The 13,990-nt window shown below is 41.9% G+C and overlaps 1 protein-coding gene across 2 annotated transcripts in view; it reads left to right on the forward strand.

Annotated features, from left to right (window-relative positions):
* Positions 1 to 55: 55 nt before the first annotated feature.
* map3k8 (mitogen-activated protein kinase kinase kinase 8) overlaps positions 56 to 13,990 on the forward strand; it is a 37,011-nt gene continuing 23,076 nt past the window's right edge. Inside the window, exons 1-8 of one of the 2 annotated variants that reach the window (XM_083995641.1) lie at positions 56 to 129; positions 801 to 1,160; positions 1,641 to 1,811; positions 3,094 to 3,355; positions 4,160 to 4,266; positions 5,786 to 5,938; positions 6,968 to 7,214; positions 7,861 to 8,553. In XM_083995641.1, coding sequence (XP_083851767.1) covers positions 127 to 129; positions 801 to 1,160; positions 1,641 to 1,811; positions 3,094 to 3,355; positions 4,160 to 4,266; positions 5,786 to 5,938; positions 6,968 to 7,214; positions 7,861 to 7,985 — 1,428 coding nt within the window. In that variant the 5' untranslated portion in view covers positions 56 to 126 and the 3' untranslated portion in view covers positions 7,986 to 8,553. Of the gene's footprint in view, positions 130 to 800; positions 1,161 to 1,640; positions 1,812 to 3,093; positions 3,356 to 4,159; positions 4,267 to 5,785; positions 5,939 to 6,967; positions 7,249 to 7,860; positions 8,554 to 13,990 lie in introns of those variants that run through there. The other variant, XM_083995642.1, reaches the window with a different exon arrangement.

Here is a 13,990-nt window from a genome sequence, read left to right on the forward strand (position 1 = left end):
CCACGGCTGCACTTCCTGTGTTTACTTCCTACTAAACACGGTGCGACCTCCTCCAGCCAGTCAGTCGCTGTTAGACGCCGGAGAGACACACAATGGAGAGACGAGACTAAAGAGAGCTAGAAGACTATGGTGAGTAGGCTATAAAACTGTCTTGTTTTTACTTTATTATAGGCCTATCTTATTATAATCCTTATTATCTGCTTATATAGGAACAAATGCCACCTGGGTGTTTTATGGATTGGTTGAAAACATTACAAAAAATGCTGCTATCATTATTGTTTTCAAGGGGAATATGGTCTCAAATGTAGATTTTCACAAGTAAATCTGTATATGTGGTTCATTATGTGAATTTTAACACAGGTTTGGTGTCGTTGGGGATTCCTGTGTCTAAAAATAGGAGTTTAAAAATGCAGGTGTGGATGATTTGCATGAGGAAACTTGAAGTAATTAGCATTTCTTTTTCTTTTTTTAAATTATTATTACTGTGTGGAGAGACACTCAAGAGTTGTTGTGTGTGATTTATAGATGCAGAGTCAGGTCCAATTTATTCCCGCTCTGGGGCTTCCCAGCATTTCTCTGAAACTCCCCTCATGTGCTTGGAAAAACAGCCCTCCAGTCTCTAAAACCCCTCCTCCTGCAGGTCCAGCCAGCTGATCTGAGGCTGCACATGAAAGACATCACAAGACAATTGTGACTGATGACTGATGGGGTTTCTTGCAGTCTAAGCTAGAAAGAAAAAACATCCCAGAACTTACTTACTTTACTTAACTCTTTGTGTGTGTTTGTTTTTTGTTTTTTAGATTGAACAAGAAGACACGTGCAACATCAAGATGGATTACAAATACGATAACGGCATAGAACTGCTGTTGGCTCACATGAACATAGAGGACCTCATCATCATCAACGCTGCGGAGACGCTCTATCAGCTCAAGGAGGAAGAGGAAGCAGAGGGGTTATCGTTCGAGGAGGAAAGTCTGTCCCAGGAGGACGAGATGGATGAGAACGAGGAGGTGGGAGACCCCGAGGAGCAGAAGGACGGAGATGGAGGCGTCCGGTACGGGACGGTGAAGGACCTCCTGTCCTTCGTCAACCTGCTGTCCAACATGCAGACGGCGGCTCTGCAGCACCTTCCTCAGGAGATGGGAGTCCTGCTGAACAAGGTGAGAGGAATCTGTCTCTCTGCAACCTTTTCACACTGCAAAAACTAGAATATTTGTCTTATTTCTAGTCAAAATGTAATTTCTAGTCAAAACAAATCTCATTATACTTTAAAATAAGACTCATCACATAAAAAGTAGCTTGTTTTTGGACACTTTTTACTTCTTTCAAGCATATTTTCACTTGAAATAAGTGGGAAAATCTGATAGTGGAGTAAGTTTTTCTTCCTTATTAGGACAAGCACAAAATCTTGCTTTAACTGGCAGATTTTTCTACTTATTTCAAGTGAAAATGATCTAAAAACAAGTCAATTTTTAAGGTGATGAGTCGTATTTTAAGTGGAAAGAGATTAGTTTTGACTAGAAATGAGACATTTTGACAAGAAATAAGACAGATATTCTTGGAAAGATTTTGAGTTTTTGCAGTGGCATTTATTATCCAACTTTAATTATGATCAATTAACCCTGATTTATAATTTGCAGAAGGACATGGCTGTGAAAAAGGGACGCTACCAGATCAGCAAAGATATTCTCCTTTTTCCGTGGGCGCTGGACTACAAGAACCGCGGCACTGGCCTCGTGCCCAAAGGCTCATTCGGGAAAGTCCACTTGGCTCAGGACACGGCCACCAGGAAGAGAATGGCCTGTAAACTGGTGAGTGAGTTGAGTGAGTGAGCGCTGCTGAGCAATGATAGGAATCTGTGCTGCAACGACTTCTCGAAAGCACAAACACATGTGCCAAATATTTGTACCTGCCAAGAGCTCATGCGTGTGCAGCCTACGTGTGCTTCCCTGTGTGTTCACTGAGCAACAACCATTCCTGTGTCATGACATTTTGGCTCCCCTTGAAGCAAAAGAGGAAGAGGGCTTGTAAAAAGAAGAACTGTTTTTGGTTTTCTTTTTTTTATAAAGAAATGCTCCAATATGAACGCAAGAACGGAAATTTATCACCAACTCTGGGTCTTTAAAAGCTAAATCAGATCAGATTTTTTTCGTTTTTTTTCTCCCTCGACGTGGAAAATATGTGCACATGAGGAAGGAGTCGCTTCCTACCAGGTCTGGTGCAACTGCAAGTCATCACATTGCTATGTTGTATACGCACACGGTGCAGTTACAGTACGAGCTTGGTATGTGAGTTGCCACAGATTTCCTGCAGTCAGATTGTAACAACACCGCTGATAAAACAGAAAACAAAAGAAAACACCACACGTGAGTGTCATAAAGATGTTTCTGGTTTCTTGCCAAGAGTTTGATGAGTTAAATCTTTAACTTGGCTCCGTCCCCACAGGAAGTTAAAGAAACTCACCGGCCGCTCCCCGAAACCACAAAATTGTTGTTTTTACATTTTATGGCTCTGAGTGTGTGTGTGTGTGTGTGGGAAAAAACACAGATGGTAATTAGTGATGTTTGGGAATGCTACTAAGCTGCTTTTCTCATGTCTTTATCACTAAATAATCATTATTTTGTGCTGTTTAACCAGACAGTTAACCCCTTGAGAGCCAAGAGGGACAGATAAACTGTGACTTTAAGAGCAGTTAACAAATAAGTTATGATATAAGATAATATGAGATAAATGAAGTTGTCGTCAGTACAGTTAACACTTTAAAAACACATTGTTGGTTATTTATAGGCCTCAGATGAAATATAAAGCCACAGTCAGAGAGGCCTTTGGTGTTTGATTTGCAAATGTGACGATGGTATCGATTCCTCTTTCCTCTGGACTCTGACCTTTATTATTAGCTTATTTGTTTGGGGAAATGCATGCAAGCATTACACATGGTTAAAGTGCAACCAGTGCAATGCATGCATGTATTTAATTAGTCTTTATCCCTAGTTTGAACAAGCAGGTTGATGATGATGATGACTAAGAATAAATAAAAGTATGTTTTGCTGCATAAAACATCTCATTAACGCTCCCTCTCCTTCTCCATCTCAGATCCCGATGGAGAACTTCAAGGCGGCCGACGTGGAGTTCCAGGCCCGTTTCCGCCACGAGAACATCGCGGAGCTGTACGGCGCGCTGCTGTGGGATCGGAGCGTCCACCTGTTCATGGAGGCCGGGGAGGGCGGCTCGGTGCTGGAGAAGATCGACAGCTGCGGCCCCATGAGGGAGTTCGAGATCATCTGGGTGACGAAGCAGGTGCTGCGGGGGCTGGAGTACCTGCACTCGCACAACGTCATCCACCACGACATCAAACGTAAGAAGAATGCATCCTCCTCTTGTTGTTAAGTGTAGTATGATGTGCAGAACTTGTGTAATCTAAGAGTTTTTCATATGAAAGTCTAAACCACAGGCGGATGTAGCTAGTAGTCGTTGTTGTTGTAGTGAGTGAATAATTCTTGGTATCAGACACAGTGAAGGTGAATCGGTATGCAGAGTCGATGACCACAAACCAGCAGAGACACCACAGAAATTGCACCGACGAATCTTACGCACTTGTTGAATCTACGTTTCCTGCTTCGTATAGCTCATTTTCAGTAAATGTGTGTAACAGCAGCAGTAAATGAGGTTTGATATGAGGCAATTGGACCATGACGGCTCCATCTGTGCCCCCCTCCTCCTCCCTCCCTTGTGTCCTCCAAGCTGGAAATTCCAGCCGGTTCGAGGTTATAAGTGCAGGGTCCAGAGTGGAGTGACGAGGAGTGACTAACAGTGGCGGTGGCCCGGCCAGAGTTGTTAACCGTTTCTTCCTGTCTGCTACAGAATATGTAATTAAGGGTTTTTAAGCACATGGATGAGCCTCGTGTCGAACGACCTGCCCTCAAATTATCAGTCAGATTCCTTCTCTGAAAGAACTGGGCGACACTTGACCTTTTCTCAGGAGGCTTCATCTGCCTGAAATCAAAGCAAAGAGTCTGAGGAGTCGCAGTTAATTAGTGCTTATTACCTCTTAAATGGCAGCAAACGGTGCAGAAAACAAAGCAGCTCAGACAGACGGAGCCTCAGCAGCGACTCATCTCCCATAAATCATCACTGTTTCTTTTTGCTTCTACCCATCCAGCCAGTAACATCGTCCTGATGGCGGACAAGGCCGTGCTGGTGGACTTCGGCCTGACGGTGCAGATGACCGACGACGTTTACATTCCCCGAGACCTGAGAGGAACAGAGGTGAGATGTCATAGAGGTCACAGGCTGCACAGAGGGAAAGAAAGAGAGGGAAAGAAAGAAAGAAAGAGAGGGGGAGGGGGATAAATCAGAGTCTGGGATCGATACCCGAGGAGGCTGCTGACTCACGGCAAATGAGTCTCAGGACTTGTCAGCACTCGTCTCCTCCTGCTGCTGCTGCTGCTTCTTCTCCTTCTCCCAAATCGTTACAGAAACTCAATGATTGACAGCCGAGCAGCGAGCGAGCGCACTCATCGACCTCCTGCTCACCGCTCTTTCACTTGGGAAAGTTGCGTGCTAAATCCAAGAGATTTCTCACGAACCGTCTCTCTCCCACCCATCGTGTGTTGTGTTCTCTCCAAACTTTCCCATATTTTTGGTCTCAGCGTGTGTGTGTGTGTCTGTGTGAGATGAATATGCCTCCCTGCAACCTTTTCTTTACTATTCACACTGCAAAAACTAGAATATTTGTCTTATTTCTAGTCAAAACACATCTCATTATACTTCAAAAACAAGCTACTTTTTATGTGATGAGTCTTATTTTAGACACTTTTTACTTCTTTCTAACATATTTCACTTGAAATAAGTAGAAAAATCTGATACTCAAATCCAAGAGACTCAAATCCAAGAGATTTCTCACGAACTGTCTCTCTCCCACCCATCGTGTGTTGTGTTCTCTCCAAGCTTTCCCATGTTTTTTGGTCTCAGTGTGTGTGTGTGTGTCTGTGTGAGAGGAATATGCCTCTCTGCAACCTTTTCTTTACTATTCACACTGCAAAAACTAGAATATTTGTCTTATTTCTAGTCAAAACAAATCTCATTATACTTTAAAATAAGACTCATCACATAAAAAGTAGCTTGTTTTTAGACACTTTTTACTTCTTTCTAACATATTTCACTTGAAATAAGTAGAAAAATCTGATACTTAAATCCAAGAGACTCAAATCCAAGAGATTTCTCACGAACCGTCTCTCTCCCACCCATCGTGTGTTGTGTTCTCCAAGCTTTCCCATGTTTTTGGTCTCTGTGTGTGTGTGTGTTGGTCTGTAACTATCTGTGCACGCCACGCACCCTGCTGGGCCTCTCGTGGCCAGGCTTGTGGAAAGTCCCAGGGCAGACACCCGGTGGTAATAAAGAAGACAGACAGACAGACAGACAGAGCTGGTACTCTGCTCAGGGTTACATTAACGTGAGAGAGCAGCTGGAATTTCCAACATAGAGAAAGACAGAGAGAGAGAGAGAGACAGAGATGAACTGTGGTGCTGTGTTTACTTTTCACACTCCAAAGGCCAGTTCGCTGCCGCTGCGCTGCACTCACCTTCACACACACACACACAAAACACACAGAACACTGGTGTAAAGGTCAGTTTGTTTTCTGCACCGATGGAAAGAGGAAAGAAAAAAAAAATCTGTTTATCGCAACAGCTCGTTTCCTGCAAGAGCTGAGAAACATGTTTCACACGTTTTCACTGCTGTGACATCATAATGTGACGTCTTGTTGTTTTTATTATTATTATTTCAGATGTACATGAGTCCAGAGCTGGTTCTGTGCAGAGGCCACAACACCAAGACGGACATCTACAGCCTGGGCACCACCATCATCCACATGCAGACCGGCAGCCCCCCCTGGGTCCGCAGATACCCCCGCACCGCCTACCCATCGTACCTCTACATCGTGAGTGCTCTTTAAATCTTAAATCTGCAGCTTCTGGATCAGACATCAACATTTGCAGCTGTAGATTTTAAATTTTTGTGGTAAATAACTTCTAAATTAATGAAATTCTCATCAGCTTCCATTGCACTTTACGTTTTTGTGCTACTTCACGTTGTTTCAAGCATGCAAAGTGCCTATAATCTATATTTTTTGTAAAACCGATGCACTATGAAAGCATATAAAGATGCAAATGCAAATAAAGTTCATTAAAATACAGAATGAAGTCGCTAAATAAGACATTAATAACTGGACATAGACATATAAGCATATAAAGATGCAAATGCAAATAAAGTTAATTAAAAACAGAATTAAGTTGCTTAATAATACATTAATAACTGGACATAGACATATAAAACCAGCTGCAAAGTGCTGGGGTTTAAAAAAAAAAAAGAAATCTTCCGCTCATTATAATAACTTCACCACAGCGTCGTTTGGTTTTCTTGCTGCTCAGCCACTGGTGCCGCAGCCGTTAGAGCGTGTGTCAAAGTGTGTGTGTGTGTGTGACGAGAGAGAAGTGACTCACTTTTCCTTTGACCTTATTTGGTCAGATAACCATGAGATAAATTAAAACAAAAGGGGCGTAACGTGACCGTTGCCATTCAACAGTCACTACTTCTCTTTCTTTTGAAGCCTTTCCGTGACACGTTGCTGCTCTTTGACAGAGCTGTGTCTGTTTTTGATGCTTATCAGCTCTTAATGATTGAAACACTTACTCACTTCCTTGTGAAACTGCTGCTGTCATGGAGAAGTGACATGTCGCACAGTTTTACGTCTACGGGGCCGAGCTTTGCTATTTTTTCCTTGTTCCTTTTTATCAGAATCAAACCTGATTTACAGGCTACCACAGAAGTGAGAAGTGTGTCACGTCTGTCTGTCTTTGGTTGTTTTTAGTCTTTTTAAAGCCTCCACCATCTTTGTCACTTTTGCTTTTTTGGTGTTTTTTTCTTTCAAGCTGCAGCTCTTTAACTCCAATCTTCTTCTTATCTTCAGATCCACAAGCAGGCCCCCCCTCTGGAGGACATAGAGGACGACTGCAGCCCGGTCATGCGCTCCTTCCTGGAGCGAGCGCTGGAGAAGAACCCGGCGCTGCGCGGCTCGGCGTCCGAGCTGCTGAAGCACGACGCCGTCAACCCGCCGCTGGAGGACCAGCCGCGCTGCTGGAGCCTGGACTCGGCGCTGGAGGAGGCCACGCACACCATCCTACGGCAGCAGAGCCAGCACCACGACACCACGCAAGGTGAGGACCCGGACCCTGAGCGTTTAAAGGGATAGTTCAACATTTTGGCAAAATTGGCCCATTGCCATAATCCCTATAGTCATAGCAGTAGGTTTGTTACCTTTAATGGTCGGTGCAAGCTGTTTTTAGAACGGCAGAGCAGAGCCGTGAGCTGCTCAGAGCTACGCTACGGAGACTCATGGGATTTCTTGTTTTCCCTCATCAAACTCATCAAATACACAATCCAACAACTCCACAACGCTCTGGTGGACAAGTTGTGACCTGCACATTCACCACACTATGAGATAATAACACAACGTTACCAGACAGAGTTGTTTTAGAGGTAAATACAGAGACTGCTTGATGAAAAACTGTCCCCGACAGGAACGCGCATCAGCGGTTTTGCATTAATTTACCTCTAAAACAACTCCGAACTCTCCCTTTAAGGTAAAAATGTAACATAGTTAAGCTAGAAATCCTGCATATATATACATATAACAGAACGTTACCAGACAGAGTTGTTTTAGAGGCAAAACCGCTGATGCGCGTTGCCTTTAGGGACAGTTTTTCAGCAAGCAGTCTCTGTATTTACTCTGTATTTTTATTTAAATAAAATAAAACCCCCGTTACTCACTCTTCTCCTTCTTCCTCTGTCGTTTCTCTGCAGAGTCGTCTCTGTACACCGAGGACTCGGGCCACACGAGGAGGAAGGGCTCCCTGTACCTGGACCTGGGGGCCTTGTCGGGTTACAGTAAACTGGTGACCGGCCCCCCGACCGCAGATTACGGCTAACACCCGACCGCCGCCGCCTGCTCATCATTTGTGCAGCTGAACTGTCGCTGAGGCCGAGTGATGATTTACTTTGAGGATTTTTCTCCGGCAGTCTGACGCCCGACGAGCGGACGACGAGCTGCTGCAGGCGACGCTGACGACCTGAAGACGTTTTAACGCCGACAACAACGGCCTCGGCTCAGCCTGAAATACACAAACACTGCAGGACAGTGGTTGGACTAGATCCGTAGAGATTTTAATGAGCATTAGCTATAACAGTATCATATGCTGGATCATTTCCTTGTGGGATGTCTGTACCTGCTTTTAATTCAGTGTGGTAATCAACACAGGAATACATTAAATGTACAACAATAAGTTATTCTATATCACTTTCATTGTCGGAGTGTAAGCTGTTTCTTTAAACAATGGGTGCACTATGCAACCATGTATGGTATGTGGTTCTTTGTGGACTTCCTCTCGTTTATTCTTGTGGAATATTAATAGTATCGCTGTGCTATGCAAATGTAGCTTCTGTGGAACGGCATGAAATGGAAATCGCCCCAAAAGTTTAAAAATGTGTCATTATGCAATAAAAGAGCAATAACATAAAAAAAAATCCCATATGGTTTATTCATGTGTGTGTGTGTGTTGTGTGTGATATTTCGCTGTAGCTCTGAGTAATTCATACAGATTATTCATTTTGGATTTGCCGCTTCATGACCAGAGCAGATCAATGTGACATTAAACGAGTCAGTCAATCAGAATGATTCACTTCTAGTTTGATTATTATCTCTACACTTGTTTTTTTATATGCAAGTGTCACTTTAATGCTTCAACATGATGGTTAACAATCAATAATCATCTGTCATTAATTTAAGGGGCTTTTTTTTCCTGACTCCCAGTACAGCTTGAAATGCAAAGTTAATGTGAAAAGACTCTTGACGTCTGATGCAGAACTGATAAACAGATGATGAGTGTCGAGCGGAAAGAGCAGAATGAATTTCATTCGCTGGTGAAGGAACATGTAGTTTCATGGTAAGAAAGTGGAAGTGGGTGGGTGGGGGACACACGAGTTCCCCTCCGTGTCTCTGTCTCTCTCTTTATAGTACAACTAAATGCAGAAGTCAGACTCCGCCTCCAGTGACCTAAATAAACAATAATGTAAAGCAGACATGTTTTTAAAAGGTGAGGGGTTTTACTTAAACAGTGTTCATCTAAATAAACAATGCACATCAGTTTCGCCGAAATTAACTTTTTCATTTTTGTCCTGCAACAACATTATTGCTTTATTCTAAACAAGGTGATTTAAAGCTGAAATAGGTTTTAATGCAGAAAATGCACATAGAATATAAATATTTCTATGAAACCAGAGACGTCAAAAGTTAAATTGTCTGAAAATTTCTCATTTAGTTCGTATTTGTGTCAGTGTAAAAACTTTTGTACTTTCCTAAGACTTTAAATGCAGAACCTTTTGTTCTAATGGGATATTCTAAAAAATCTTATTACAACTTTTCCAACGTTGTGAATAAAATCCACCTGCAAAAAGTTACAAATTACAGCAAAAATGAAACAAAACAACATTTTCTACAGTATTTCAGCAGGAAAGCACATTAAAGTTGTATTTAAAAAACAAAAAAAGAAAGAAAAAAAACCCAGAGTGACATTTCACTGGAACATGGTTCGTGTGGGTTTTCCTGGATTCCCCGACCTAAAGCTTCAGGTCACATAGATTCAGTTGTGAATAAAGTTTTTTTTTTTTTTTTAAGTGAAGCTCTTTATTACGTTGCTTCTTTAATTGTTCTTAATTAGTCATGGGCACTATCTGCTACTGGTTTTGCATCAGGGAAACCCGTGTGGTTGGTGTGAGTGTGAAATGTGAAGTGTTCCTCTGCGTCCTGCAGCTCGGGCCCACTCTTCCTCTTTCAGTCTGAAAACACTCCTCAGTGGGTGGTAGTGGTGGTGGTGGTGGTGAGAGAGAGGTCGCCTACCTCTGAGCTCTTATCGCTGGTTTCCAGTGTGCGTCACAGACAAACACCACCACCTGCTGGTGACACAGCACACACAAAAGTTTGGTTCACCAGAAGTGCCTATTAACCCTTTATTATAGCTTAATGTATCCTTACCTCATATATTGTAATGTAATTTGGGGAGCTACCTATCCCACTCATTTACACATGCTTTATATTCTACAAAAAAAGTTCTGTAGAATTGCTACCAATAGCAACCACTTTGAACCCTCTGCCCCTCTCTTCAAACAGCTCAATATCTTACCAATTTTTAATATAAACATATATCAAACTTGTATTTTCATTTATAAAATTGTTTATATGCCTGTATCATTCTCCATGCCTTGTAAAGATTTTTTTCTGACTAATAGTGATGTTGCACATCTGGTTTGCTGTTTTTATGCTGTTTTTCTTTCTTGTTAAATTGTGCAAATAAAATAAAATAAAAATCAAATCAAATCACACACACACACACACACACACACGGCTGAACTCACCATCGACCGTCGTTCCTGTTCCTCTCTCTCTTCGCTGACGCCACAGAAATCCTCCACTTAGCGCAGGAAACTCTCGATCCGTAGAGTCGACCTATATCTGAATTATAGCCACTCAGAGCAGGATCAGTCTTAATCTCAGAGGAACTGTTCACATGTATTAACCATTAATCATGTTGCCGTGTATCCGTAGGTCAGTAGTAGAGTCCCGTCTGTGACTGTTTCAAGACTGATTTAAAGTTAAAGTCTCTTTAAAATGTTGACTGAGCATAAAATCAATGACTTATGGATTTCTTAAGTGCATGTGGAATCTAATGATAACACAGGTCTGCAATATGAAGGACAAAAATGACATGAGTATAATAAAATAAATAGATAAATCCATAATTACATGTCTAAATAAATGAAAAATAAATTCACCTTGGTGTTTTGATTTCTGTTTTTATTTTGATCCCATGGAATGGCTCCCAGTGGGAGTGTAGCACCCTATAATGTAATAATTTCCTGAAAATGTAATAACGGATGAAAATGTAATTAAATTTGGACTTAACTCGATCGAAAATGTAATAAAACCCAATAATGTAATAACTTACCCAATAATGTAACTTAACCAATAATGTAATAAAATATTCTGACTGATATTGTAATAACATTTTCACCGATAATCCAATACCTCATTACATTATTGGGGATTTATTACATTTTCAGTATGTTTTTTTATTTTGTTGTTGAGTAATACTTGACAGATAATGTAATATATTATGGTCATTTTCAGTCCAGAGTTCTACATTTTGTTCTTTAAGAGTCACATTATTGGGTTTTATTACATTTTCAGGAAATTATTACATTATAGTGTGCTACAGGGAGAAGACACACTAACAAACAATACATACGGTAAATGTATTCATTATTGTGTATTTATTACATAGTAATAATCTGTCTCTTCTTTCTTGTGACAGGGAGTTATAGCTGTACTTGTTAACTATGTACATATATTCATAGTAGTTTATTTTCTTCTCAACGTGTCTAACCTCGTTTCTCCTCGGTGAAGTACCGGTGCTTTGATCTCAGATTTACGGTACTTTGAGTTGTTGAGTCATGTTTGTTGAATCAAACACAGTTTTGCAAGAGTCGACACAAAAGCTAGTGGAGATGCCGGGGATTGAACCCGGGGCCTCATACATGCAAAGCATGCGCTCTACCACTGAGCTACATCCCCAGTGGAGCAGCAGAGGAACAGCAGCGACTACATCAGAGCTGGGAGTCATGTGACGGCTGTGGATTAGCCAACACTTCACACACTTCACAGCAGCACAGAGCTGCCATACAGAGGAGCAGCAGTCAAGAGTTAAACACTTTATAGTTTTAACAGCTTGTTTACTGTCACCATTGTTATGAATGAGAGGTTTAGGATTTCATTTGTGTTACAAAAGCAGTTTCGGTTGAAACTCACAGACAAAGAAGTGTGACCTCCTTGTCTGTGGAGATAATGGAGCAGAAACCCCTCAGGGGAACAAAGTGAAGAGCAGCTGGATTTACCTGTTCTGTGTTGAAAACATTTGAGTTTTTCCTGACAGCTGACAATCTACAGAAATCCACAGCTGGAGCATTTATCTCTCGAGGTAATTAGAAGATTTTCAGTCCAGATGAAGACAAAACACAAAATCACGGTGGTACACGGGAAGCACAGTTTTTTATGAATGGTACAAAGATGAAAGATTAGCCACTCCTTTTAACAGTGGGGTTATTTAATTGCACTGATTTTAAGATGATTAACAAATTAAAGTGAAGGAGCTTTAAACTACTAAATCCTTATCTCTCAGGCAGCGATGTTTCCACCTTCTTGGCTGGTAACAATTGTGCTGAGGGGATACAGATAATTGTTTAAACAACTACGTGTCTTTCACATTGGTGATAGAAATCTAGTTAGCATTCTCAACTCTGTGACAGTTTTAGTTCTGCTTTAACTTATTGATTACGTGACTCAGTAGAAGTCAGAGTGATTGCCAGTGGAAGAAGAACAACTGGAAACTTGGACTCTAACAGTGTAGACAGGAAAACAACTGCAACAAACACTGTCTAATTGTTTTGTGTTGATCTAAACTAGATGAGGTGGAAAAAGTCTAAAAGAAAACTGACTGTAAAAGAAGGTATCTGCGATGGCCGGGAATCGAACCCGGGTCAACTGCTTGGAAGGCAGCTATGCTCACCACTATACCACCATCGCACATCTGGCTGCTCAGTCAGCAGTTCACAAGACGGGAGGAATTTGCCTGGGAGAGAAGGAGAGAGGAAAAATGTAGGAGGAGCAGAGTGAGAGCTGCTGCTGCTGCTGCTGCTGCTGCTCAAACTGGATGTTTATGGGTGATTTGGTTCTTTATTCTACTGCACAACAACTGTAGGAGGTGTTTTTGTGTTGATCTGCATTAGTCAACATTTACACAGTTTAATGAAAGAAGACGGCATGGGCATTTTGAGTAATTTTCTGAGTAAATGTCTGTCAGACAGAGCGCATTACTGACACACAGCGTCAGCGTCAGACAGAATCAGCTGCCTCGGAGGGGAAAACTTTTCTTCCTTTTTTCAGTCATATTTATTAGTCCACACTACATTTTGGCGACTACGCTCCTCTCTGCCTCGCATTGTCTCAGGAAATAACTGGGAAGGTTTCAGAATGTTTGTAGACTGAAAGAATATTTTCTAACAGACTTGATGACACCTATCGTCTCCCTCCCTACGGCTTACCCCAAGGGAATCACTACAGATCTTTGTAAAAGGTTTGAAAGTTCGAGGCTCGATCCAAAAATGCATTTACACAGCAAAAAATCATCTTGTTTGATTCGAAACTGTTTAACACTACGAAAAACCAGAAGCATGGCATGATGATGTAGTTTGATCCGACACTAGACTGTTGCTCTAACACGCCGTTTTTTTAATCCTAGGTTAACCTATTAGCAGATTGCTTGCACATGCCTAGAATTAAGTCCAACAGATGGCTGTTAAAATGGGCTGCGATGGCCGGGAATCGAACCCGGGTCAACTGCTTGGAAGGCAGCTATGCTCACCACTATACCACCATCGCTCAGAAAACCCCACATCTGGTTGCCAAGTCAGCAGTTTACAGCAGTGGACTGAGAGTAAAGCTGAAGCATCAGTCTTGGGCTCTGGGTTCAGTGATCGGTAAGGACTGAGGAGCTGCAGAGAAATCTGCCGATGTTGACGGGATTCGAAGCCGTGAGGGGAGACCCCGATGGATTTTAAGTCCCCATTTGGCAGGCGTCATAGTTTCTGAACATAGTTTCAGTAAACCAGCAGCGTGTGATCTACACACTGAGGTACAACTCATTTGTGTGCCACTTATGAATCACTGTAAATGTTCAGCTTTTAACCTGTGGAGCAGCAACAGTTGAAGTTAAAGTTTATTTGTGAGATTCCTGTTGTCAAAATACCATTGAGACTGCTTCACACAGTAACAAGGTTTGCAAGTAGGTTCATTGTAAAGACACTCTTGATTGACACCTACGTT

Source organism: Trachurus trachurus, assembly GCF_905171665.1.
Source record: "Trachurus trachurus genome assembly, chromosome: 20".
NCBI lineage: Eukaryota > Metazoa > Chordata > Actinopteri > Carangiformes > Carangidae > Trachurus > Trachurus trachurus.